This window comes from Malaclemys terrapin, chromosome 1 (genome assembly GCF_027887155.1).
Source record: "Malaclemys terrapin pileata isolate rMalTer1 chromosome 1, rMalTer1.hap1, whole genome shotgun sequence".
NCBI lineage: Eukaryota > Metazoa > Chordata > Testudines > Emydidae > Malaclemys > Malaclemys terrapin.
Window position 1 is genome coordinate 90,409,425 of NC_071505.1, and position 25,872 is coordinate 90,435,296.

The window sequence follows — 25,872 nt, forward strand, 5'->3', positions numbered from 1 at the left end:
GCCCCCCCCCCCCCCCCCGCCTTATCCCGCGGCCCCGCCCCGTGACCTCATCGCGTACAGCCCCGCCCCGTGACCTCATCGCGCACAGCCCCGCCCGCGGGGACTCGGGATAGAGCCGGGGGCGGAGGGAGTCGCGTGGGCGGGTAGCTAGAGCGCCAGGCAGAAGCGGGACTGGACACATGGGGCGGTGTTGGAGGGATGGGTGGATGGACGGACGGAGGAGTGGAAGGATGGGTGGATGGATGGATTGACAGACAGAAGGACGGATAGATCAATGGGTGGATGAGTTGACAGAAGGACAGAGGGATGGGTGGATGGACAGACAGGTAGGGGCGGTGTTGGAGGGATGGGTGGATGGACGGACGGAGGAGTGGAAGGATGGGTGGATTGACAGACAGAAGGACGGATAGATCAATGGGTGGATGAGTTGACAGAAGGACAGAGGGATGGGTGGATGGACAGACAGGTAGGGGCAGAGGGATGGGTGGGTGGACGGACACAGGAGCGGATGGGTGGAGAGAGGAGTGGAGGGATGAGTGGATGGACAAACAGAGAAGTGAATGGATGGGCAGACAGAGGGGTGGAGGGATGGATGGACGGACAGACAGAAGGATGGGAGGGATGGGCAATGGCCAGACAGGGATAGAAGGATGGGTCTTTTCCAGTTTTATAGCGCTGTGACAAAGCTGTATCTGAATGGCTAATTTCTCTGTCTCGTAAACTTTTTAATCAAAGAGTTGTTTGCTCTTGAGGTTGGTGAAATCCACATTTTTGTTTGCTTGTTTCTCATTGGTCTAGAAGGGCCGGTTTGAGAACCTGTTTGTTACTAAAATGCCAACTCAGAGAGGTAGGAGAATATTAACCTGATGGGAAAGGACAGCTAGGAAGAAAAATAGCGTAATGCAGGTTGAGAGTAAGCAGAAGAATGAGGCCACTGAACCAGATTCCAGATGGTTTCACCTTGCTAATATGGTTTTATAAGGCAATGTAATGTGCAGACCACCAGCTTGATTCAGAAGGGCAGCAGGTGCCTTTTGGTAGAACGAAAGTGATGTATTCCTTACAAAGCGGTAAAGGAGTTCCAGTTCCCCATAGACCTTCCTCGCGACATTTGACAGACTGAAAGACAGAGACAGCTTTGCTATTAGACCAAAGGCTCTTCTACCGTGTACAGTTTTTCATGTATCTAACCCAATATTCTGTAGCCTAAGGTTTGGGCCGGCTTTCTTGTAGTAGCTGTGCAGGTGAGTGCAGATTTTACTTATCCTCTTATGGTTTCTTCTCTTGGTTTCAATAATTTGGCAATAAAATCTATTTTTAGTTGCAAGTACCGTAAGTGGGTTTTGAATACTATTCAGCGCGGATAATCACCTCAGAGAGAATCTGACTTCTGACTAACAGGGAGGTAGGGACACAAACCATAAAAGCCAGAGTTCAAGGTCTCAGGCACAGTGGCTATTGGGTTCCCCATTCTCAAACACTGCCTGAGCAGCTGGCATGGTCCCATGTGGTACAGGGAGAAGCAAATCAGTGATCTAGTGATCAGACACTGAGAATGTGCGTGAGACCTGCCAGCAAGACACATGGAAAAGAATTCTCTGTAGTAACTCAGAGGCCTCCCCGTCTAGTGGCCCATCTCTGGCTGCAGAGGCTATTTGCCAGTCACAGATCGGCCACATGCCATTGTAGACAATCACGTCATACCATCCCCTCCATAAAAAGCTATTCAGTACAGCCCTCCTGCTCAGTCGGGCTCTGCAGAGACCTCACATCACTCCTTGCAGGCCAATGACAGAAGGACCGCTTATAAACGTGTGGGAAAAGGATTCTCCGACTGTCCTACAATTCAGAAGGCAGTCCTCAATCTACTGGCTCTACCCCACGTACCTGTGAGCCTAGCTTTCATGATAGTTCCAGATTTCCAACTGTATGTACATAGAGGTTAAACTCAATCCCCCTCTGCCACCCAGAATTCCAGTTCTGTGAGCCGATCTGATTCATCTCCACCAGTTCCCTGCCTGGGTGGACCCTGGCTTGTGCAGGTTTAGGACAGACCTTGAATTGAGAAGAAGCTTGGAGGGGGATCTTCTAGAAGGGCTGATTCCATCTAGCCTTCCTATGTCAAGCTCTGGTCTTCATGACATCACCAGATTTCAGAAAAGCATCCAAACACTGATGGGAGTTGAGAGAAGAGCAACCCGGATCATTAAAGAGGCTGGCATGTTGACTTGTGAAGAAAGAGAGAGAAATATTTAGTGTTGCTAAATGACAACTGAGAGACTCTGAAGGGTGTAAACACCAAGCAGCGAGAAAAATAGTTCAGGATGTTTTAGGGGAGTATAAGTAGGAATAATAGGGGTTACCACTTTAATATATGACACATCCTCTAGTTGGAAACTCTCCTGCATGAGAAGATTATCTAATAGGTCTTCTCTGCTGTAATTTAAAGGAAGCAAAAGAATATCCCAGCCAAATGTCAAGGAACTTTGCCTAGTCTATTAGGCAGTGAAATGTTCTCCCAAGAGAATAGGGGGAAGTCTCATCACTGGAGTGATTAAAATCAGATTGGACAAAGTCCAGGATAATATACAAAATGTAAGGAATCAGTGAGCACTGGATGGGGGACTGGGAGTAGGGTGACCAGACAGCAAGTGTAAAAAATTGGGATGGGGGTGGGGGGGTAATAGGATCCTATATAAGAAAAAGACCCAAAAATCAGGACTGTCCCTATAAAATCGGGACATCTGGTCACCCTAAATGGGAGGCAGCAAGCAAGTTGTGACCTAACAGCTCTTTTCCAGATCTTATTTTTTATTATTCCTGTTTCCTGGACAGGCCCCTGCCTGTAGTTGCAGGATTGTGCTACACAAGGATAGTGCCAGATGGATATTGGGGCAACTCTAACTGTACAGGGGAAGGAAAGTAAAAAAAATGAAGTGTAAAAAAACAAAACAAAGAAGAAACAAGACAGGCACTTGTTCAAATGGCAACATTTTGTTTAATCATACAACACAGATAGAAAGTTAAGTCTAGCGACATTTACACCACAAGTTTGTGTGATTTTGTTCTATCTCGACCAGCGCTGGACTGATACAAGAAGACTCCATCATGATACTGTCAGTGTACGGGAGTGCCAGGAACCCGGTTTCATTTGCTTGTTCATGCTTCCATTTCTTGCTCTACCATCTCTCAAGTAAAATTAACTGTCTTCCACGGCACTTGCTTCCAAAAGAAAAGTGGAGTCTAGATTTCTGAAAACCTGTGGGTGCGTCTTGAATGGCGGATGGTGGCACAGTATTTCCAGAACCAAGGCAGGAGTCACCATTTATTTCTTTTCTCTCTCTGCCCTGTAAGCCTTGGTGTCCTGGAGCTGCCATACAGATTCATAAGTAACATCGAAGGGGAGTAGATGTCCCCTGATTGCTAAGGGGCTTTTTTCATTCTTCTTTGTAGAGTTCTGTAATAAGGTACATCAGAGTTTGGTATGTACCAAATGATTTTCAGGTTGGCAGTAGGGAGAAAGGAAAACTCAGGGTGCTTTGTCACCCACTATTAGTTGAAATATGTTGGGCGGGAACATGCAGCTTTAAGAGTGGAGTCACCTGTTTTGTTGTTGGGCATCACCAATCCATCCACTGCACTGGCATTTGCTCTGAAATCAGCAGCCCTATATCTTTCTTAAGCTCAGGGGTACTGCACGGGAAGGTGCTGCATAAAGGATATGGGAGCTAGAAAGGGGAGAGAGTGTGGGCATGACAGCCAACATCAGAGGGGCATGCTCAGAGGTTGGCCCATACTTTGGGGGAAGAAATAACCTGTTAAGAAGTGACCCTAGATTCCTTATGGTTTGTTCAAACAACAACAAGTGGTTCATTCAAGGTACAGGATGTTCCCCATCCTTGGTTTTTAAAAGCACATGCTGATGGGGGAGGCAGCATAGCTGTGGTACTCAGGAGGTGTGGATTCTAGTCACAGCTGTGCCCCTGATTTGCTGGGTGTTTTTAGGCAAGTTGTGTAACCTCTTTGCCTCAGTTTATGTCTGTAAAATGGGAGTAATTGTTACCCTCTTTTGTAAACTGCTTTGAGATCTCTGGATAAAAAGCACTACCTACTTTCAAAGTATAGTTATTGTATTTTATTAAATATTGTGTTTTCTCCAGGGAAGAGCTTACTGCAGCATCTGATCTGCATCAGCATCTGATGTTTCCAGTGAGGTTCAAAATTTTCCCAGTTGTATTTACTGATGGACAATGTTAAGTGTCCTTAGGGGAAAATCTTTACATTTTACAAAAAACCCCAACCCCAAGAAAACACTCTCTCTTACCAAGACACGGCCAGTTCAGTCCTTGAGCACTTCACTTACATGTTTACCTCTTTCCAGATGCCTACTTAGGCCTTGTCTATACTGGGAATGAAAACATCCTGTTAGAGAATGTGTTGACTAACACAATGTTGCTGCTATTAATGAATTAACTTATGTATTTACTTATTTACAAACCAACCATAACACATAGGTGCCATAGGCATGGAATAGGACCTCACTGTGTTACATACAGCTTTGTCCTTAGTGTGAACAAGGACAGGTATGTTTAAAAACATGAGCTGGTCAGGGTTAGTTCCCCATAGGATTAACCATGATGAGTTAACACATTTTTTAACACAACTGTCCTTGTCCACACCAAGGGTAAAACCATGTTTAACATCATGTTAGTTAAGACATGTTAGTTAACATGCTAACATGACACTTTTTTCCCAGTACAGTAATAATAAGAATACCTATTTCTTATATAGCACTTTTCATCAGTAGATCTCAAAGTACTTCACAATCTGTAATGCAGTTATCCTCTTGTGAGGTAGGATGCATTATTATCCCCATTGTGCAGACGGGAACTGAGGCACAGCGAGACTGAATGACTTGCACAAGGTCACACAGGATGTCTGGGCAGAGCAGGGGATTGAAAGCAGATCTTCCACATCCTAAGCCAGTGCCCTAATCACTGGACCATCCTTTCCCATATGGGCTAGGTTGTGCAACCCATATTCATCTTGGTGAACACCTCCTAACTGGAGGAGTCAGAGAGACTTTGAAGTCACTAGGGCTGCTTGCATGAGCAAGTGTTCACCTGCTTGAGAAAAGGTTGGACAATCAATCCCTATATGTTAGGAAAATGCTTAGCATATTGTGTGGGTGCCAGTAAAATAATATCTATTAAGGAAGATCATCTTACACAGGGGGTCCGTGAGTGGCACAAGAGAACTGGAATCCCTGCTTGGACGACCAGGCCCAAGTTTCTCCACAGAAGACCATATCTACTACTCCCCTTCCACATACACGAGCCCCTTTGACACAGATCACAGAGCATAGCCCTAGTACTTATAATCCAAGTGACAGACAAAGGGAAATCGGTCACCTTTGTGCATGTGGCCTGGAACTGGCCATTCCTCAGTTAGCCAGGGAGATATCCACACTCTGCAGTGACCATTCTTCAGGCCCCAAAGTCACAGAAACTTACCACTGCACAAAGAAACTCTGATGTCACTGGAGTTGATAATACCCCAGTATGTTCAGCATGAACAGGTGCAGTTAGTGGGGAAGCCAGCTTGAGTGTTTTAGGGTACATCTACACTGCGATAAAAAACCCTGCGACAGCAAGTCTCGGAGCTCTGGGCAGCAAACTCAGGCTCATGGGGCTTGGGCTACAGGGCTGTTGAATTGCATTGTAGACATTTTGGCTCAGGCTGGAGCTTGGCCTCTGAGACCCTCCCCCCTCATGAGGTCTCAGAGCCTGGGCTCCAGCCCAAGTGCCTACACTGCAATTTTATAGCCCTGCAGCCTCCACCCAAGGCAGCTGACCCAGACCAGCCACAGCTGTGCAGCAGGCATTTTATCTCAGTGTAGACATAGCCTTAGTTTCCCCAGCATGGCAGGGCTTAGGCTCCATCCTTCAACCTGATGGCTAGGAGAAGCACTGATGGAATCTTCATCCTGCTGTATGGGCAGGGGCAGCCTTCCCCCAGCAGGTGGCTGAGAACAGCTGAGATGAAGGCTTATGGGCAGCTGCAACACTGAAGAGACCTTCACTCTGCAGCGGGGTTGGGGACAGCTGATATGTTTGGCTACTCAGGAGTAGAGGCCTCTGGTGGGTTGAGGACAGCTGAGACGGATTGATGGACAGAAGCGGCATTGAAGATGCTTTTGCCCTTCAGTGGGGTTTAAAAAACAGCTGAGTTTGATGGACAAACAGGAATTGTTCTGCGGAGGCTTTTGCCCTGGATTAGTCTGTGAGTGGCTGGATGGAGAAAAGCACTACAGAAGATGTTTTCACCCTCCATTAGGTCTGCCCTACACTAGGTCTGAGAATGCCTGGCCCAGATGGAATGATGGGAGCAGCAATGAAGGCCCTCTCCGTGCAATGGAGCTGGGAGGAGTTGATACAGATGGATGGACAGAGTAGGGCTGAGGGGGCCTTTACACTTAGTAATGTTGAGAATGGTTGATCTGTATGGACAGACAAGAGCGATGCTGAAGAGCCCTTTGGTCTGCAGTGATAGCACTAGCTAACACCACAGACCCAGCGCAGGCTTCTCTGACGCAGCTCTGCTAATGCATGTCACTTCTAGAGCGCTCCCTGCTCTTCCAGTCCTGGGTTTCACACGGTTCTGCCAGCATACCTCAACTGCAACACTCCCAGAACACCTCAGTCCTGACCTGCAGCTCTTTCTGCTGGTTGCCGTGCTGGATGACTCAGCAGTGCTAACGCATCTCAGATGTGACCTACTGCTCTTCTACTACTAAGGGATGACCACTAATCATGGGACCTGCATCCTCTTAGGATCAGAAATCACCAAACTCATTGCAATTGTTGTCAGGTTGGATTGATTCCAGCAGCTGTCTGCCATCTTTGTCAGTCTCATTGCGTTCTAAACGGCTGAGCGAGATAGAGGAATGCTTGGGCTTCAGTGTTAGAGACTCCGCTCCAAAGCAGGAAGAGTTAGCCAAAGACTCAAAAAGTAATAGCAATTTTTTTTTAAGTACATCCGAAGCAGGAAGCCTGTTAAACAACCAGTGGGGCCACTGGACGATCAAGGAAGGACGATAAGGCCATTGCGGAGAAACTAAATGAATTCTTTGCATCGGTCTTCACGGCTGAGGATGTGAGGGAGATTCCCAAACCCGAGCCATTCTTTTTAGGTGATAATCTCAGGAACTGTCCCAGATTGAGGTATCATTAGAAGAGGTTTTAGAACAAATTGATAAATTAAACAGCAATAAGTAACCAGGACTAGATGGTATTCACCCAAGAGTTCTGAAGGAACTCAAATGTGAAATTGCAGAACTACTAACTGTAGTCTGTAAAAGCAGCAAAGAGTCCTTATAGACTAACAGACGTATTGGAGCATGAGCTTTCACCCACGAAAGCTCATGCTCCAATACGTCTGTTAGTCTATAAGGTGCCACAGGACTCTTTGCTGCTTTTACAGATCCAGACTAACACGGCTACCCCTCTGATACTTAACTGTAGTCTGTAACCTATCATTTAAATCAGCTTCTGTAACAGATGACTGGAGGATAGCTAATGTGATGCCAATTTTTAAAAAGGGCTCCAGAGGTGATCCTGGCAATTACAGGCCTGTAAGCCTGACTTCAGTACCGGGCAAACTGGTTGAAACTATAATAAAGAACAATATTGTCGGACATATAGATGAACATAATTTGTTGAGGTAGAGTCAACATGGTTTTAGAAAAGGGAAATCATGCCTCATGAATCTACTAGAATTCTTTGAGGGGGTCAACAAGCATGTGGCCCAAGAGGATACAGTGGATATAGTGTACTTAGATTTTCAGAAAGCCTTTGATAAGGTCCCTCATCAAAGGCTCTTACCAGAGTAAACTGCCACAGGATAAGAGGGAAGGTGCTCTCATAGATTGGTAACTGGTTAAAAGATAGGAAACAAAGGGTAGGTATAAATGGTCAGTTTTCAGAATGGAGAGAGGTAAATAGTGGTGTCCCCCAGGGGTCTGTTCTGGGATCAGTCCTATTCAACATATTCATAAATGATCTGGAAAAAGGGGTAAACAGTGAGGTGGCAAAATTTGCAGATGATACAAAATTACTAAAGATAGTTAAGACCCAGGCAGACTGCAAAGAGCTACAAAAGGCTCTCTCAAAACTGGGTGACTGGGCAACAAAATGGCAGATGAAATTTAATGTTGATAAATGCAAAGTAATGCACATTGAAAAGCACAATCCCAACTATTCATATAAAATGAGCTGTTACCACTCAAGAAAGAGATTTTGGAGTCATTGTGGATAGTTCTCTGAAAACATCCACTCAATGTGCAGTGGCAGTCAAAAAAGCGAACAGAATGCTGGGAATAATTAAGAAAGGAATAGATAATAGGACAGAAAATATCATGTTGCCTCTATATAAATCCATGATATGCCCACATCTTGAATACTGTGTGCAGATGTGGTCGACCCATCTCAAAAAAGATATATTGAAACTGGAAAAGATTCAGAAAAGGGCAACAAAAATGATTAGGGGTATGGAACGGCTTCCGTATGAGGAGAGATTAATAAGACTGGGACTTTTCAGCTTGCAAAAGAGATGGCTAAGGGGAGATATGATTGAGGTCTATAAAATCACGACTGGTGTAGAGAAAGTAGATAAGGAAGTGTTGTTTACTACTTCTCATAACACAAGAACTAGGGGTCACCAAATGAAATTAATAGGCAGCAGGTTTAAAACAAATAAAAGAAGTATTTCTTCACACAACGCAGTCAACTGTGGAACTCCTTGCCAGAGGATATTGTGATGTGCAAGACCATAACATGGTTAAATAAAGAATAAGATAAATTCATGGAGGATAGGTCCATCAATGGCTATTAGCCAGGATGGGCAGGGATGGTGTCCCTAGCCTGTTTGCCAGAAGCTGGGAATGAGCGACAGGAGATGGATCACTGTTCATTCCCTCTGGGGCACCTGGCAGTGGCCGCTGTCGGAAGACAGGATACTGGGCTAGATGGACCTTTGGTCTGACACAGTAGGGCCATTCTTATGTTCTTATGCAATGCTGTTTCTCCACAGGTAAAATACAAAATAGAGGCCTTAGTATTAAGAAAACTGATATAACCATTCAGTGACTACATCTACCCCTAATCTAGGGCTCAGGCTCAGTGCTGAGAGAGAGACAAGTCCCTTAATCAAATACCAGGCCGTCTCCTGGAAGATCAGAGGGGGAAACTGATAAAGCAGTCGCGATTCACATCTGGAAGCTGTGCAGAGACTGACCATGTTTGTTTGGCAGCTGGAGAATGATATAGCTGTGACTGGGAAGGGGAAAGGGATCCCTAGTGCAAGAAATCCAGGGGATTAAAAAGCATTTCTTCATCGAGCAATTAAATAAGATATGAACTTTACATCTCTATAATGCCCACATTTCATCCCAAAGGATCTAAAAGCACAGTAGAGGCTCGGGCCCCAGGGTAAGCCAATGGAAAGGTTCCCAGTGTGGAAAATCTGCGAGGAACCTCACAAGATATCCACAGTTCTCACTTGCTCAAGGACTGGTATCCTCCAGCACTATGTCAAAAGTGAGTGGCCCTGGCCGGGGGGGGCAAGGGTCATGTGTATTTTTCTCTCTTCCTTCCCTAAACGCAGAATCCTATACAGCAGATAAAGGGATCCCATGATGTTTCCCAACAGAATTAGGAGGTATTCTTGTGTGGAAACTCACTCCAGTCCTGGGAAAGATGATTTCCTCTCTGCTGTCAACGTCCCTTTTCCCTTCTCATTCACCCTCCCTTAGCACATATTTCTCCCCCTCTATACATCCTCTGACGTCCTCAATAACTAACTAGTGAGAGTGTGCCGAGAACTGGTGGGTGTAGAGGGGATCACTTGACCCAAGACCAGCAGGCCAGCCAAAATTCTGCCCCGTTTGTCCATGAGCTAGTTCCAGTGAACCCAGCTCTTTGTGCTAAGGAAAGAAGAAGGGATGGTCTCATGTTCACATTAGTACGTGCAACTCATGCTTACTGGTATTGGCTTCGTTTCAAGCGATTAACTCTAGGGCACATTCCAAGGCCCTCATTCATTTTTTTTACTTAGGCACATCTCCCATGGCTTCAGAGACAAGTTTGTCCAAGTAAATACTGGGTAAAAACTGAGTGAGGACTAAGAGCTTGGCCCATTTGCTTAGTTGGGAGTTCTGCCTAAGTAAACTCCCCGGGGCCAGATTATGGGTGGCCCTTGCATGGGTGACTACATAAGGAGCCTACCCTGTGTGTCAATTGCAGGAGTGCAGGGCCTGCCCCTCTGCTGTGTCCCAGCAGGTGTATGTTGCCCCACAGGAAGGGAAGCAATAGAGCTATGCCTGGGCCTGTTCTCCTCACCCTTTGCATTGGCTTGCAAAGTGGGCTGAGCACACTGGGGGCAGCAAGCTGAAGTATCCTAGAAGATGGGGCAGCCTACCCAGGCCCCCTGCCTGCTGGGGTAGGGAGACACCCTGCCAATTCCAGAGCAGTGGCTAAATGCCACTATTTGGCCCTCAGTGAAGACCTCAGGATTTGTCCCTCAATTAGTGTTCCTGTTTTTTTGTTGTCTCTCCCCTCCCAGACACCTGTGATGGGAAGGTAAAACAACACCTTCTAGATCTTACAATGAAACCCTAAGGTCCAAGATCTAATTTGTGCTCACTTCCCACCACCACCCATCTTCCAGTTAGAACATGGACTGGAAAATATGATAATCTCTCTTCTCCCAGACACAAATTACCACTAACCCCGCCCCCTTCCCTTTTTTAACAGGCCTCAGTGAGAAAAGGGGATATGCCATAGCCACCTATCACTCCCCCTAATCAACCACCTACCTTCCCCATCTACACCAGGGAACTCCACTCACATGCAGGAAGAGGTTCTCCGATGCCACCACCATTCGGAAGGCACTGTGCTCATTGATCAATCTGTCTGTCCTTGGAGTCTTTCTATGCTTTTCAAATGTGCAAACACAGAACCAAGTCATCCTCTCCAAACACCCCAAATGCCAGAAATCAAATCTCCCAGCATTCCCTCCACTACTTCCCACAACCAAGTCACGCAACTGAACCACAGAACACGAGAGAGGGGAAGACAACAAACAGCCTGCTGTGCAAAAAACAAGAATGACGACATTCTAGGAAGGAGAAAGGTATGCCCCTGCTCCTTCTCCCATACACACACACACACAGGATGTGCCACATGCTTTGAAGACAGGCCTACAGTAAAGTCAAGGGTAGCTGGGACGGGTTGTAATATCCAGACAGTGGGAGGAGTGATTCACAGATTACTTTCGTGGTTCTCCTCTGTCTCGGCGGTCACCGGGGGGAGCCCCCCGTTGTCATTCAGCCGCTTGGCCCTGTAGGTCTCATAGTGGATGTTGTGCGTCACTTCTTTTAGGTCTTGGAGGTGGGTCCTGCAGGAGACAGAGAGAAGGAGGATAAGAAAAATAATCAGCTGGGTCAATGTTATTCTTTCTGGGTCTATTTTATTTCCTAAGATAAATGGGACGGTTTCTCCAGTCTGGCTGGCCAATGAACATTCGGAAGGCACTGTGCTCATTGATCAATCTGTCTGTCCTTGGAGTCTTTTTTATGGAGGCCATAATACATTAGCCAATTGAAACTGCATCAGTCAGCAAAATGAAATAGGCACACAGGATATGTCACACTGGCTCCGATCATTGGCCTCACCAGTGCAGTATGCTATCTCCTGCTACACCAGATCAGACCAATCAATGGTCCATTGAGTCAGCTATTCTGCATCCTGCTGTATCAGTTAAGACATCTGGTTCATCAGTCTTCCAGCAGCAGTTAATACATGATACATCAAAGAAGGTAAAACTTCCCCATGATCAGGGCCAGCTCTGGCTTTTTGGCCGCCCCAAGCAAAAAAAAAACAACCTGCGGCACGGCCGGAGCCAGGGTGCAGGGGGACTCCCTGCGTTGCAGACGTGCCCCAGCTAGTAGGGGGGAGAGGGAGGAAGCGGGGGGGGGGAGAGAGGAGGGGGGCGGCCAGAGCTTCAGCAGGGGGCTGCCACGCGGCCCCGACTGCTGCGCCGCCTGCCGGGAGGCTCCACGCCACTCCGGTCGGCTGGGAGGGAAGGACGCGGCCTGCCCTGCCGGGCTTGCTGCAGGGCACTCCCGTCCTCCATGCCACCGCCCCCTACAGGGTGGCTGGAGCGGAACAAAAAAAAAAGCGGCCGTGCTGCCCTAGGATTGGGCGGAATGCCGCCTCGAACAATCTGCCGCCCCAAGCACCAGCTTGCTCGGCTGGTGCCTGGAGCCGGCCCTGCCCATGATACATCTGGTCAGTTGTGCAGTGGAGCCCAGAGTAGCTGTGCTGTTGTCACCAGCCCCCTGGAAGAGTCCCCACAGCCACAACTCCTTCCAACCAGTCATTAACCGCCAGAAAACGCCTGGGCTTTGACCACCATTGTTTAATGGCAACCTTTATTGAAAGATCTGGGGAAAGCCCAACAGTGACAGCTAGATGGTACCAGCATTAGGAATTTGTTGTGAGGGACAAACAATGCAATATTGTAATGTCACCATGACATCACTGTGTCACAATCTGAGGTTTCATCACTCCCAAATGCCAAAACACCATGACAACAGGAAGCATACAGGGGATTGGTTTTTAACTTTGATGTATATTTACATTGGGCTTCTTAAAAAAACCTACCTTGTTAGTCTATAGGGCATAGAGATTACCTTCAAACAGGGGGCTGGAACAATGTGTATAGTGCGGGTGCTGAAAGCCATTGAACCAAACTGTAAACCCTGGATATGATGGAAACCACTTCAAGCCAGGGGATGCGGCAGCACCCTTGGTCCCATAGTTCCAGCGCTTTCAAACTATGGGACTTGCCCACAGAATTTCGGCCAGATGTCAGTTCTCCTGAAAGGGCTTCAATCCATATATGAACTTGAGAGAAGGGGGACTAGAGATTGAGGATATGAAGCTTTTTATCTCTTGATCAATTCTAATCCATCCCCAAATCAGGAGGACTATATGGTCTGAGAATTGGAAATGGACTGAAGAGTCTTTCCCTCTTTGTCACTGATTCCAACTCAGCCCTAAGTCAGGAGCAACTAAAAAGTGTTCCCATCTATTGTGTGTTTGCATAATGGGGCATGGGGGAGGATATCACTCCAGTTCCTTGTCACACAGGCCATCCACATCACCCAAGCACCATCACAACTAGCCCCCTTGTTGGCATAGCAATCATAGACATTAAAAATCAGCTAGATTGCCCTGTCCATTAGTTAATTTAAGATTGTTCCCTATAGTAGTCAGCCCAGCTTGAATTGTCTTAAGAAATATGACTTTCATCTGTTTGGAGACTGTTCCATTATCATGGCTTTCGTCACTAGGAAATTCTATCTGAAAGTCCGTTCAGTACCGTAGCCCTTCTCATCAGGAATAGACAGTTACATAACCGCTGGCCTCACCTGATGACAAAGTCTCGAAGTAGGGCAAATTCACAGTGATTGAGGTTTTCCACTGTAAACAGAGAAAATTGGGAAATGGGGTGTTAAAAAAATCCTTCATTAGTACAGTGCATGGGATGGTGGTCAAGACAGTGGGTGACGGGCACAGATCTTATATTTCAAACAGGGCATATAGTGCTATATGTGCATAACATGCAGTCTATTGGGCTTGTCAGTTCTTAAAACCACAAGGGAGGGTTCACTTGAAAAGCGAGGTGACCTCAGGGCCCCAACGTGGCACCTTTCATATTCTAGAGTGGCAGCAATACCTTGCCAGTTGCTGATACCACAGTGGTAGCTCCAATTCCCCTCAGCAGAAGTGTTTGAAAATATCTTTGTTTTATTTTGATTAAAAAACATGTCTAACTATAGGTGCGAGGGGTAGTGCTCTGCTGCGTACCTGGAGCTTTGCGTGCCTGAGCCTAGGTAGATACATCCATCTCAAAAGGATGGACCTGTTTACCTTCAATGACGCCCCAGGGAGTTTTCCTGCCCAGGATTCTTTTGCCATTTACTTGGTATTCCTTGTCGCTGCCCACCACTGCAAACGGCATGCTTTCCTGCTGGAGATAGACAGGTAGACAAGCCTAGTCAAGCTGTTCCTCTGCGCACTAGACAACAATGAGATATGGGCTGTAGTACTACTTCTCTCTCTCCACCCTTCCTTGTTACCCTCTTCCCTCCAGCATACGGTCTTCTGCAGGACAAGAGGCACTCATTGCCAATGACCATCCAATGACTGGCCACTGCAGACTATGACAATATCCCAAGCATTTCAACAGTTGTTTACAGCTGTTGCCAGAGCTGAGCCTGCAGAGGTTCCCAGTGATTCCATGGGTTCTGCAGATGGGTGCAGTATTGTTCTAGGTGAGTCTTCAAATGTGACCGGCATTTTTGAATCAGATGAATATGGAGCTCTCTAAAATCATTTATTAATACTGTATTTATTAATACTGACTTTGGTCTGGTGTTTGCTGCACTCATATTTTGGTGTAAGTATTTCTCCCCAGGGGTCTCTCTGGGGTGGTTCCCAGAAGGAAAGAGGAGATGGCTCAAGATGGTCACCTATGAGTCCTAAAGGGACAATGCCAGAACTGTTTGCTCTGATAACCGTACTCAGTCTCCTGCCAGGGTATGAAACTTTCTCAACCAGAGGGCAAAAGCCACCAACACTTGACCAAGCTCCTGCAAGACAAAGAGCTCGGGAGTGTGTGTATGGGGTGGGGGGGAAACAAGGACACTGCAAGGGAGTGCATGAGATTGAAAAGACTAAGACATAGGAACCTATGGGGGTGTCTGAAGAAGCTAGGCCTACCTGGGTTTGGGGCCTACCAGTATGGGATGGTAGGACTCTAGGTAGGACAGATGTCCAGGAAGGCTGTTTGTTACTTTAAAATCCTATTTTTTTCTCCAGTGCTCCATTCCATGAGCTATATGTTGTTTTAAGGAGGCTGCAGGTCACGATATCACTGAGTGATAAGAGGTTGCTATTCATGGAGCATTGTACCCACGTCCCAGGCTCAGAGTGGAAGAATCACATGATTCCAACCCCAAGATAGATCTTTTGCCTGTACCTATCACCTGAGGAGATGCACTCAGGGAGTTTGTCTTCACTGCAGAGTTAACTTGGCCTTTTACTCAGGTGTTGCCCTTAACTCTCCTCCCTTCCACATACAAAACTCTGTCACCCAAGTTTAGTGGTGTTTTCAACCCCAACTAGCTGTCCTGTCCTGGGGTATAGGCTAAAGCAGGGGTAGGCAACCTATGGCACATGTGCCAAAGGCGGCACGCAAGCTGATTTTCAGTGGCACTCACACTGCCTGGGTCCTGGCCACCGGTCCGGGGGCTCTGCATTTTAATTTATTTTAAATGAAGCTTCTTAAACATTTTAAAAACCTTATTTACTTTACATACAACAATAGTTTAGTTATATATTATAGACTTATAGAAAGAGACCTTCTAAAAATGTTAAAATGTATTACCGGCACACGAAACCTTAAATTAGAGTGAATAAATGAAGACTCGGCACACCACTTCTGAAAGGTTGCCGACCCTTGGGCTAAAGGCTGAGTGAGGTGATAATCCACTCACTTTGCAGTGAGGACACAGACTAAATCATTCCAGTGCTGATAGTCCTCCAATGCCTTCCCACAATTCCTCTCATCTGGCCAGAAGGACAGACAAGTTCTCCTACAATTCATTGGGAAAGAATCAGAGTGGCTCATCTCACTGCAGCACAAAGAACCATGGGAGATGCTCCCTCCCACCCCCCAAGTCCTAGCAACACACACACACACAGGGGACTGCAGCATCAATGAGGACACAATAACTTTGGAGTGGCCACTCACACCTAGACTAGGCTAACCCAGGTGCTGATCCTCCGTGTTTACTCTGCAGTGAAGAAATACCAAGAGGGGGCAGAGGTGCAGCTAGTTCTATAAATGTGACAGTCCACAGAGGTACCCGACACTTCCTGTGTAGAAATCCCTTGCTTCCATAGGTTAGTCTGGAGATCCCCCAATATTTCCATAGGTTTTCGCAGGTCTCCACAATGTTCCATAAGTTTAGGGCTTCTGATTTTCAGTATTAACTGATAAACACCAGTAAAACATCCCAATAAAAAATGAAATCAGTGTTCAATAAACGTGGGGAAAACATGGGAAATGGTTAGTTGGATCTAAGGTTTTATCTACACGGAGCAGTAATGCGGATGACAGAGGTATGATTTCTAAAGCACACTAATGTGTTGCACATTAATTGGTCTGTGTAGACCCTGCTGGTTCACACTAAAGGTTCCCTAGTGCACTTTAGTGTAGCACTGTTTCAAACAGCTTTATTTTAAAGTGCACTAGGGAACATTACAAAGAGATTGGCCTTTTATTCATCCTCCTCCCGGGGGGAGGGATAGCTCAGTGGTTTGAGCATTGGCCTGCTAAACCCACCGTTGTGAGCTCAATCCTCGAGAGGGCCATTTAGGGATCTAGGGCAAAAATCTGTCTGGGGATTGGTCCTGCTTTGAGCAGGGGTTGGACTAGATGATCTCCTGAAGTCCCTTCCAACCCTGATATTCTATGATTCTTTAGTGTATATACTACTGTAATGTGTATAATATATATAGGCATGGAAGAATTAGATTTTTATTGGTAAAAGTAGGTAAACATCAATTTAAGAGACACACAAACTGATGAAAAATATTTCCACTGATAATTGAAATTTACAGATAGACAAAGTAAGAAAAATGCTGCTTGAGAACTTACTAGGGTTTGATTTAAGGATATTTACTTTTTATATTTTGACATGTGATATTGACAATTTGTGTTTGAACGGTTATAAAGCTTTAACTTTTTGAATCTCAACATCTACTGTCATTAAATAATTATTGTCCTATCTTCCCTATCATCTGACCAGCACCCCAATTTCACCCACTGTGAAAATTTTAACTGAAAAAACTGCTTAAAAATAAACTCTATTATCCATCAAAATTATGAAAAAATAAAAAATCGAATTCTGCAAAGCCTAAGTATATACATAGAGAAATCCCCAAAACCACAGATTTTTGACAGCTACACAAAACTCAAAAATTGCTAAAAATAACCCGCCTGCAAATTAAATTCATAAACCCCCAAAAGGAAAAGCCCTACATGTCTTCTACAGATGTCCCCAGCTTCCTAGAGATTGGTCTGCAGATATCCCCAGCATTTCTACAGGAGATGGCTGCAATGATGATTGACGTGAAGGGGAAATATCAAATTTTTACTTGGGAGATTCCCAAAAATAAGAGTTTGAGGGGTCAAGCCGAGAACAAGCTGGGCTTAAATAGCAACAGGTCACATGGGAAGTTAAACCCAGCCCAAACCCAGTGACCAGCAAGATGAAGTGAAACAAACAGTCCTCTTAAATTCAGCAATCACAGCACTCTATGGTGATAATGAATGGAGACAATGCAAATTAAATTAGAAAGGATAAAAGAACCCATCCTCCCTACTGGATATAAATGGTAATAACAATACTTTGCATTATAGCATCTTTCATCCAAGGATCTCAAAGCACTTTGAAAACTAGAGTGATTTGTCTCCATTCTGCACTCAGTGAAATCTAACCACTCCTCAATACTCTCTCATGATATGGTGTGTCCTACCCTGATTTTGTCATTCTCTGTTTTATCCTCCAGGTCCTCATCAAACTCTTTCTGGGGGTAAAACTCGATCCCATTCACCTCCAGTTCTTTGCGCACCTGGGCAGGGAAACATTGGAAAGTAAAAAGCAGTGCAAGCATTGAATTATGGCAGACAGCAGAGTGCAGGGGTATTACATTCCTACTGCAACATGCTCAAGGGGAAGGCGCCTGCAGGGAATACTCCTGAAGGAGTGTGTGATACAGTTGTGACACACAGCAGTGCTGGCAAGAGATTGGACTTTATTCACTGGCCCCATTGGTCAGGGTTATGAAGGATTAATACCCCAGTCACAGAACAGGGATCAGCAGAAAGACATCTTGGCAGGTCACAGCACAGGTGTGAAACCCTTGCCATCACTGTGACAAATGCCCTTTGAGAGACTTCAGCATAGAAACAGCTGCTCTTCCACAATAGATGCATCCATCAGTTAGTTTTTGCCCAGGGTGATCTCTAGTAGATTTCAGTTCACCAGAAGATCCACCCATTTTTAATTCTCCATTGTGGTGCCCCTAGCAGACCATTCAGCATTATTCTTTGTGGTCTTAGTTGATCATTTCCTTAGGCTCATTTGGGCTAGGAAGGTACATTCTCCTATCAATTAGTCTGAGTTCAGAGGTAGGGTTCACTAGCACAGATACATGCTAATGTCAGCTCTGACCCGCTGTGGGCACATGTTTTGCGAAGGTTCATTTAAAGGACAAGTGTGTTCTTGGATAAGGCCATATTGTCAGGAATGTACAGCAACTTGGGAAAGAGCTGAATTGCTGTGATATCCTACCAGCTGGAAAGGTGGCCTTCCCCATATTAGTCTGAACGATTTAGGCAATCTTCTGCCATATGAGCACACCCAGACCATCGCACACGCCCCACATTGACACAGAACCAGGTCCAGTTTTAAGGTTGCACAATAGCTGGACTCTGTCAGTGGAGAAGAATCCAATATTGTATCCCATGGCAGCAGCTGAGTGCTGTTCTGAACCATGAAGGGAAACACCAGGATGTCTGAGTGGTCAAGACAATATAATCCCAGTCTGAAGGATACAACCACTTTTCCCACCTTCCTGCCAAGACAGGTGAGGCTGGGAAAGACTCGTTCCACACAGGCGTGGTGGTACTCACCCTTTGTTTGAACTCAGTCTTCTCTTCCAGGGTCATGGTGTCTGCCTTGGCAATAACAGGGATGATGTTTACTACTTTGCTGAGATGTTTCATGAACTCTAGGTCCAGGGGTCGCAAGCTGCAGCCCGATAAAAAGGAATAAGTGAGAGTCATTTTACCATATCACCCTTAATGCTGGCTCTGCTCTTCTCCCTCCCAGAGTCCAGACGAGAGGGGGAAGGGAGAGCTCTCCTGCGTATCCCCCAAGAGATGCTCCCATTAGATCTTTTCTCCTCCTTCCTCCTCACACAATGCCTAGAAAAAAAAACCTATGGGGAGAGCTAGCCTGTCTATCCCATTCTAATGCTTTTCTGTACAGCCTTCCCAGTGTCCAGCCCAGTAGGGAAAAGTTAAACAGCAGTGAGATTCCTACGCATGACCCATGGGAGAGATGAAAGAGGCAGAGTAGGATGTATGTAGGAGTGATGCATGGGATAGGATACCGGGAGAGACTCGTGGAGGACATAAAGTAGAGGGAGTAGTGAGATACATATGACTGGTCCATAGGGGGAGCTAAAGTAGAGGTGCAGTAAGATAGAGATGAGATAGGATACATCAGTGTTTCCCAAACTTGTTCTGCTGTTTGTGTAGGGAAAGCCCCTTGCGAGCCGGGCTGGTTTGTTCACCTGCCGCAGCCACAGGTCCGGCCGATCGTGGCTCCCAGTGGCCGCAGTTCGCTGCTCCATGCCATTGGGAGCTGCTGGAAGCGGCGGCCAGTATGTCTCTCGGCCAGCGTCGCTTCCTGTAGCTCCCATTAGCCTGGAGCAGTGAATCGCAGCCAGTGGGAGCCACGAGCGGCCGGACCTGCGGACTCAGCAGGTAAACAAACCAGCCTGGCCCGCCGGGGCTTTCCCTATACAAGTGGCGGAACAAGTTTGGGAAACACTGGGATATATATAAGTGATGAGTGGGAGAGATGAAGCAGTCAGCAGCGGGATACGTACGAGTGACCCGTGGGGGAGATGAAGTAGAGGCAGCAGTGGACTCTCGTGTCTGGGATTCGTTTTTTCCTTGCAATATTCACTTCCTCTTTCAGGAATTTTTCATATTGCTCATTGATGTATTTCTCAATGGGCTCCCAGCTGTGAAAGTCACAGAGAGAGAGAGAGAGAGAGAGAGAGAGAGAGAGGCACATTCATCCATTAGCCTGATCAGCTCCTGCCAGGGTTATTGATCGGCAGAGGTGCTCAAGCTGAAGCCCCAGTGGCATACGTGGAAGGGGCTGCTAGCCGGGTGTTCTCCGTGAGGGCCCCCCGTGACTTTGGAATTTTGCCTTACTCTGATCCAAAACAGTCAGAATCTGCTGAATTTTTTTTGGTGGGGGGGGGGGAGCAGGAGATTGCAAGCGGGGCGGGGGGAACTGCTGGACTGGGAGGGGGACTGGAGAAGGATGCGTTGCCTGGTTTGCTGGTAGTGGATTATACTGACTGCACTGCTGCACCAAAATTACACTTGGGGTGTGAATTTTGTTGAGTTTTGAAGTTATGCCTAGGGTCCTAGAGCATAGCGAGAGGCACTCCTTTATAGCATGTGTATGCCTAAGTAAAATAAATGAAATAATAATGATAAGGATTGAACATTTCCTGAGCTTCTTTCATCTAGTAGGATCCCAAACACTTTATAAGCCGTGTATATAAGAATCATGTCACCTGCCACTGAAGTGCAGCCACCTCTGGAGTGGAACATGTTGGTAGTTTAACAATTCACAGCAACACTTCACAGCAGTATATGGGCCTGATCCGAAGCCCATTGAAGGCAATAGGGATATTTCCATTGACATCAATGGGCTTTGGATCAGGCCTTAAGCGAGGAAGAGAAGAATAACATCACATCCCTTTGGAACCCCCGAATACCATTATCCAGATTGGAGTTTGGCAGGATGCTACTCTATCACCTTTATTCTTCTCAGATTTACTATGGGATCTGTAACGAATACATCTTGTATGCAAGACAACAGCTGGAGCCACAGAGTACCCCCAGTCCCATGCTGGGGACTGGTTCAGAACTGAATCAGAAGGAACACCAACATCCCATCCTGCTGCGCTGACTCAGCCTGGAGCTGAGCTCATACGGACCTGTTTACTGTGTTCCGGAGGTGGGGTCCATCTTAGAGCTGGGTGCTGACCCTTCTGCACCCCCAGCCCTATGAGTGGGTCAGCCACCCAAGAGGCAAACAGAGAGAGGGGGAAGATAGATGGGGAGGTCAGACACTCACCAATTCTCATTGTTGATCTGGTCACCAAACCCTGGGGTGTCAATTACTGTCAGTTTCATCTTGACACCACCTTCTTCAATGACTGGGGAAGAAAGCAGAAAAGACCTTATGATCTCCCTCGAGATTGGCTTCTCTGTGTAGGCTTCTATGACACATGTGGGAATGACGATGTTCTGCCCTTTCCACCACCACAGAAGCAAGGGAGAGACAGTTCGTGCCTCACTCAGAGCAGGAACTTTGAACCTAGGTCTCCCACTTCCCAGATGAGTGCCCTAATCACCAGGCTACTGGCTAGTCTGGAGTGGGTCAGGGTCTCTCTCTCCCGCTCTCAAAAATTTGGAAAGGTCTCGGTTTCATCTCAATGTGAAACTAAATCTCGAATTCTGGTTTTCCAGCCAGCGCTAGTAAAAGTCCTTGACAGGACTGTACTAAGACACCAGCACCCCCTATGCTCTTTCAGCCAGTACTGGTGGTCCACGGGATACTTTTCCTGGTTCTTACCATGCCCAATGGCCTTGATCTCCACTGTCTTAGGGATCTTCTCCTCACGGTTCCAGCCTGAAGACTTGCGGCTAACTTGGGATTTGAAGAGGGTGTTCACCAGTGTTGATTTCCCCAGCCCGCTTTGACCTGATAAACGTAAAGGGGAAGAATGTAGCATTCACCACAGCTGTGCCCTGACAATAGGCTGAAGAACTTAAACCCAGGGAAGTTGCCAGGTTGGGTGTACGGGATCTTCTTGTCCTTCATATGTACCTTAAGGGAAAATCACAAGGACAGGGACTAGGGATCTACTGGAACTAGGCACGGCCTGATATTAAAGCATACTTCACCCATACTCCCAATGATCCCCTGTACCCTTATAACCTCTTGTACTTGTGCCTGTGAGAGTGAAGTCAAAGCCCGACAAAGCTTCTCTCTATGCCCTCCAAAGGCTCCGTAGGCCTTGATGATCCCTCCTACCTACAACCATGATGTTGAAGTCAAAGCCTGTCTTCATGGTCTTCTTGCGCATCTGCTCAATGATGGTGTCGATCCCAATGTAGCCCAGCAGGTTGGAGTTAATGCCAACAGGTTTCATTGGCACTGCTGGTTTTTGCCGGGGCTCCGGCACCAGCTCAGACATAGCTGCCTCAATCTTGTTGTCTGCTGACCCTGCCCGGGAGAAAGGAGGGAGAACTGTCATTCAGGTGGCACCACTAGTAATCTCCCTCTGCCCTTCTCTGGTGCTGGGTCTCGGATGTGTGTTTTACTGGCTGCTTGCTGGGCATGAATTAGGTTACAGATTTGAGCTTTACGGCCCTTACTGGACAATTAACTTTCTGAGGCTCTGGCTCTATGTTATACACCATTGCATCTTGGGAGCTTCAAGGGATGGGGCCCCTAGAGCATGGCATGTGCAGGGGGGACAGGAGGGAAAACGTCTGTCTTGTTGCCTCTGTGGCCCCAGGGCTGTGGAAGGCCCTCCCCCCTTTGACCTAGAAATGTCCACAGAATCAGCCCCTTCAACATCATGTTGAAAACTGGCTCTCAGCAACTGCTGCTGGATGGTCTTGTGGGTTTAACCGTATGGTTTTTAATATGTAGGTCTAAATTTTCAAGTGTTCCCATGGGTACTCAACAATGAAGGCACCCAAAATCCGGGAGCACTTTTGAAAAGGCGGCCCAACCTAAATATAACACTGTATTTCTGCTATCATAGCCCTCTTTAGCTGTCACTTTCTCGTTCTTTTAAGGAGAGGCTAGGCTAATTATCAGAGCAAGAGTGTGGGAAGCCGGAGATCCAGTTTCTATTTCTTACTCATCTATAGACTCACGGCATGTCTCTGGGCAAGTCACTTAACCTCTCTGTGCCTGTTCTTCCATCTATATGGGGTTACCCACTTTGCAGGTAGTGTAGGCAGAGCTCACTGCACCCCAGTGACTCCTTGTATCCATCCATTCCCCCCACAGACTCCCTGTGCCACCCTCCAATCCCCTTCTATTGCAGGGACTCTCCCTACCAGCCACATTCAGTTTTTTGAATGTGGCTGGTAGGGAGAGTCCCTACACTGAACGTGTACAAAGCAATTGTTATTGCCATCACAACATATAGCAGTGAGACCTGGCAACTTACCAAGAAAGATATGCAAAAGCTGGATGCATTTCATCACTAATGTCTGAGAGGAATATTGGGAATAACATATAGAGATAGGAAGATGAATGAAGAAGTCAGAAGAATGACTGGACAAGGCCCCCTCTCACAAATAATCTATAAAAGAAGACATCAGTGGCTCGGACATGTGCTGAGAATGGAAAAAAGAACGCTTACCAAATACCGCCCTTGAATGGAAGCCAGAAAACTCAAGAAGAAAGAGAGGAAGACCGCGAATAACATGGAAATGAACAGTTCTGAACGACATCAAGCACCTCAACATGAAATGGGAAGATTTGGAGAGAAGGGCAATTGAGAGGCAAAGGATGGTAAATGTGGGTAGCCTAATGTGCAGCAAAGCACGGGATGGACTAAGGCAGGGGTAGGCAACCTGCGGCACGCGTGCCGCAGGTGGCACGCAAGCTGATTTTCAGTGGCACTCACACTACCTGGGTCCTGCCCATCGAGCCGGGGGACTCTGCATTTTAATTTAAATGAAGTTTCTTAAACATTTTAAAAACCTTATTTACTTTACATACAATAGTTTAGTTATATATTATAGACTTATAGAAAGAGACCTTCTAAAAATGTTAAAATGTATTACCGGCACACAAAACCTTAGAGTGAATAAATGAAGACTCGGCACACCACTTCTGAAAGGTTGCTGACCCCTGGACTAAGGTCTGAGGTCCCTACCAGCCATGTCTACACTAGAGCTTACAGTGGCGAAGCCGTACCAATGCAGCTGTGTCGCTGTAAGATCTCCTGTGTAGCCGCTCTATGCCGGCGGGAGAGCGCTCTCCCATTGACATAATTACTCCACCCCCAGCAAGCGGCAGCAGCTTTGTTGGTGGGAGAAGCTCTCCTGCCAATATAGCGCTGTCCACACCGGGGCTTATGTGGGTGTAACTTATATCACTCAGGGGGATGTTTTTTCCACACCCCTAAACAGCATAAGTTATCCCAATATACATGTCAGTGTAGACCTTCCTCCTTCTTTCTTTCTTTCTTTCTTTCTCTTTCAGGGTATCAGCATTTTTACACAGTATTGGGGCAGAGCTGAGAGGAGGGGTATTGTTATGCTGGAAGGGGTTAATGGCTGCCATCAGCTAACACAGAAGTGGCTGAAGAAGTAGCTCTGCTAACCAGATGCCAGGGGCTCTGTGCCTCCTCCGTTGCTTTTGGTTTTTCTGATTTTCAACAAAATCTGGCTGTGGATGCCTTGAACATGCCCTGTTTTATACAATATTGTAGCCAGGTTGGTTCCAGGATATTAGAGAGCCAAGGTGAGAAGTTGGTCCAATAACAGATATTACCTCACCCACCTTCTCTCCCTAGAACCTTCCTGACACTTGGGAAGCGAATGGATTCAGTATTCAAAATGGTCATATTATAGACAGACAAACAGTCAGACAAGTTCAGTGTAGGGCCTCGCAAGCTCAGCCAAAAATGGAGCTAATAGCACCTATCTCACAGGAACATTGTGAAGCTTCATTAGTGTTTGTTAAGCACTTTGAGGGCCTCAGATGAAAGTGACAAGGGAAGTGCAAGGTGTTGTCATTATTTCATCACTTCCCTCTCTCTCAGCCAACACATCCAGGCAGGGTCCCACAGATTTCTAAGATCTAAACTTTTCTCTCTGTCCACCCAGCTAAAATTCTTGTCCAGGCCTTCATCATTGCCTCTCTGGGTCACTGTAACCTCCTTCTCCCTGGCCAGCCTGACACCCACATTGTACCCTTCCAGCCCATACCAAAACACAGCCACTCAGATCATCTGACCTCAGCACAGTGGTGCAAGTGGGACGGTCCAGTCCAGTCCGCCGTACCAGTAAGCTATTTATAGCCTGCATGGCGTACTGGAAAGACATAGGAGGAGCAGAACGTGGGGCCGCCAGCAGCTCCTCCAGCATGGCTGTACCACCCCCAGCCCTTCCATGCAGCTGTGTGCCTGTGTCTCCTGTCTAGGGTCTGTACAGGAGCCCCACCGGAGGGCAGGGCTGGGGGTGGGGCTCGTACAGCCGTGGCAGAGGAGCTGCCGGTGTGGGGCCACTGTCTGCTCCTTTTGCCACTGCGGTTCCAGAGAGCCCTGTGGTTGAGAAGTCTCCGGCGAAGTGGGAGGAGGACAGAGCCCCCTCTCCTCCCACCAGGTAACATGGGATGGATCATGGGGAGGAGAGGGGAAGAGCATAGGGCCTGGGCTGGTGGTGGGGCAGAGTCACATGAGGAGGTCACGTGCCTCCCCCTTTTAGCTGATTCAGTGTACTGGTATGAAATGAATTCTACTTTCACCACTGCCTCAGCACCACCACCTCTTGGAATGTCTGCCCCCTCACATACATCTCTGTGCTTTCTTCCATACCACCCTCTCCACAAAGCACAAACACCCTCTCTGAGCTGGTCCACAAGGCCATTATCTTCTCATTTCTAGTACGCTTGAAGACCCACTACTTCTGCAGTGCCTACAAAGAAAGAAGCTAGCTGACTCAATCTCTCTCTCCCCCATCTTCCATGTAAAAGAGAGAGACAACAGTGAAGTCCTTACTGGGTTTCATGGAGTCTCTTTTTCTTTATTGGGTTAGAGAAAGTTCTGCTTGGGATAGTAAATCATCTGCTTCTCTAAATCACTGATTTATCTCATTAATGAACTGCTCACA

The 25,872-nt window shown here is 46.9% G+C and overlaps 1 protein-coding gene across 3 annotated transcripts in view; it reads right to left on the bottom strand.

Annotated features, from left to right (window-relative positions):
• Positions 1-7,432: 7,432 nt before the first annotated feature.
• The window catches only part of SEPTIN3 (septin 3), a 34,203-nt gene continuing 15,763 nt past the window's right edge, over positions 7,433-25,872 (bottom strand). For 2 of the 3 annotated variants that reach the window (XM_054030567.1, XM_054030586.1), the window contains exons 2-10: positions 22,046-22,237; positions 21,584-21,712; positions 21,083-21,164; positions 19,812-19,949; positions 18,829-18,946; positions 17,670-17,765; positions 13,995-14,094; positions 13,493-13,544; positions 7,433-11,454 (exon numbers count right to left, since the gene is read on the bottom strand). In XM_054030567.1, coding sequence (XP_053886542.1) covers positions 11,319-11,454; positions 13,493-13,544; positions 13,995-14,094; positions 17,670-17,765; positions 18,829-18,946; positions 19,812-19,949; positions 21,083-21,164; positions 21,584-21,712; positions 22,046-22,237 — 1,043 coding nt within the window. In that variant the 3' untranslated portion in view covers positions 7,433-11,318. The remainder of the gene's footprint in view (positions 11,455-13,492; positions 13,545-13,994; positions 14,095-17,669; positions 17,766-18,828; positions 18,947-19,811; positions 19,950-21,082; positions 21,165-21,583; positions 21,713-22,045; positions 22,238-25,872) is intronic. The other variant, XM_054030577.1, reaches the window with a different exon arrangement.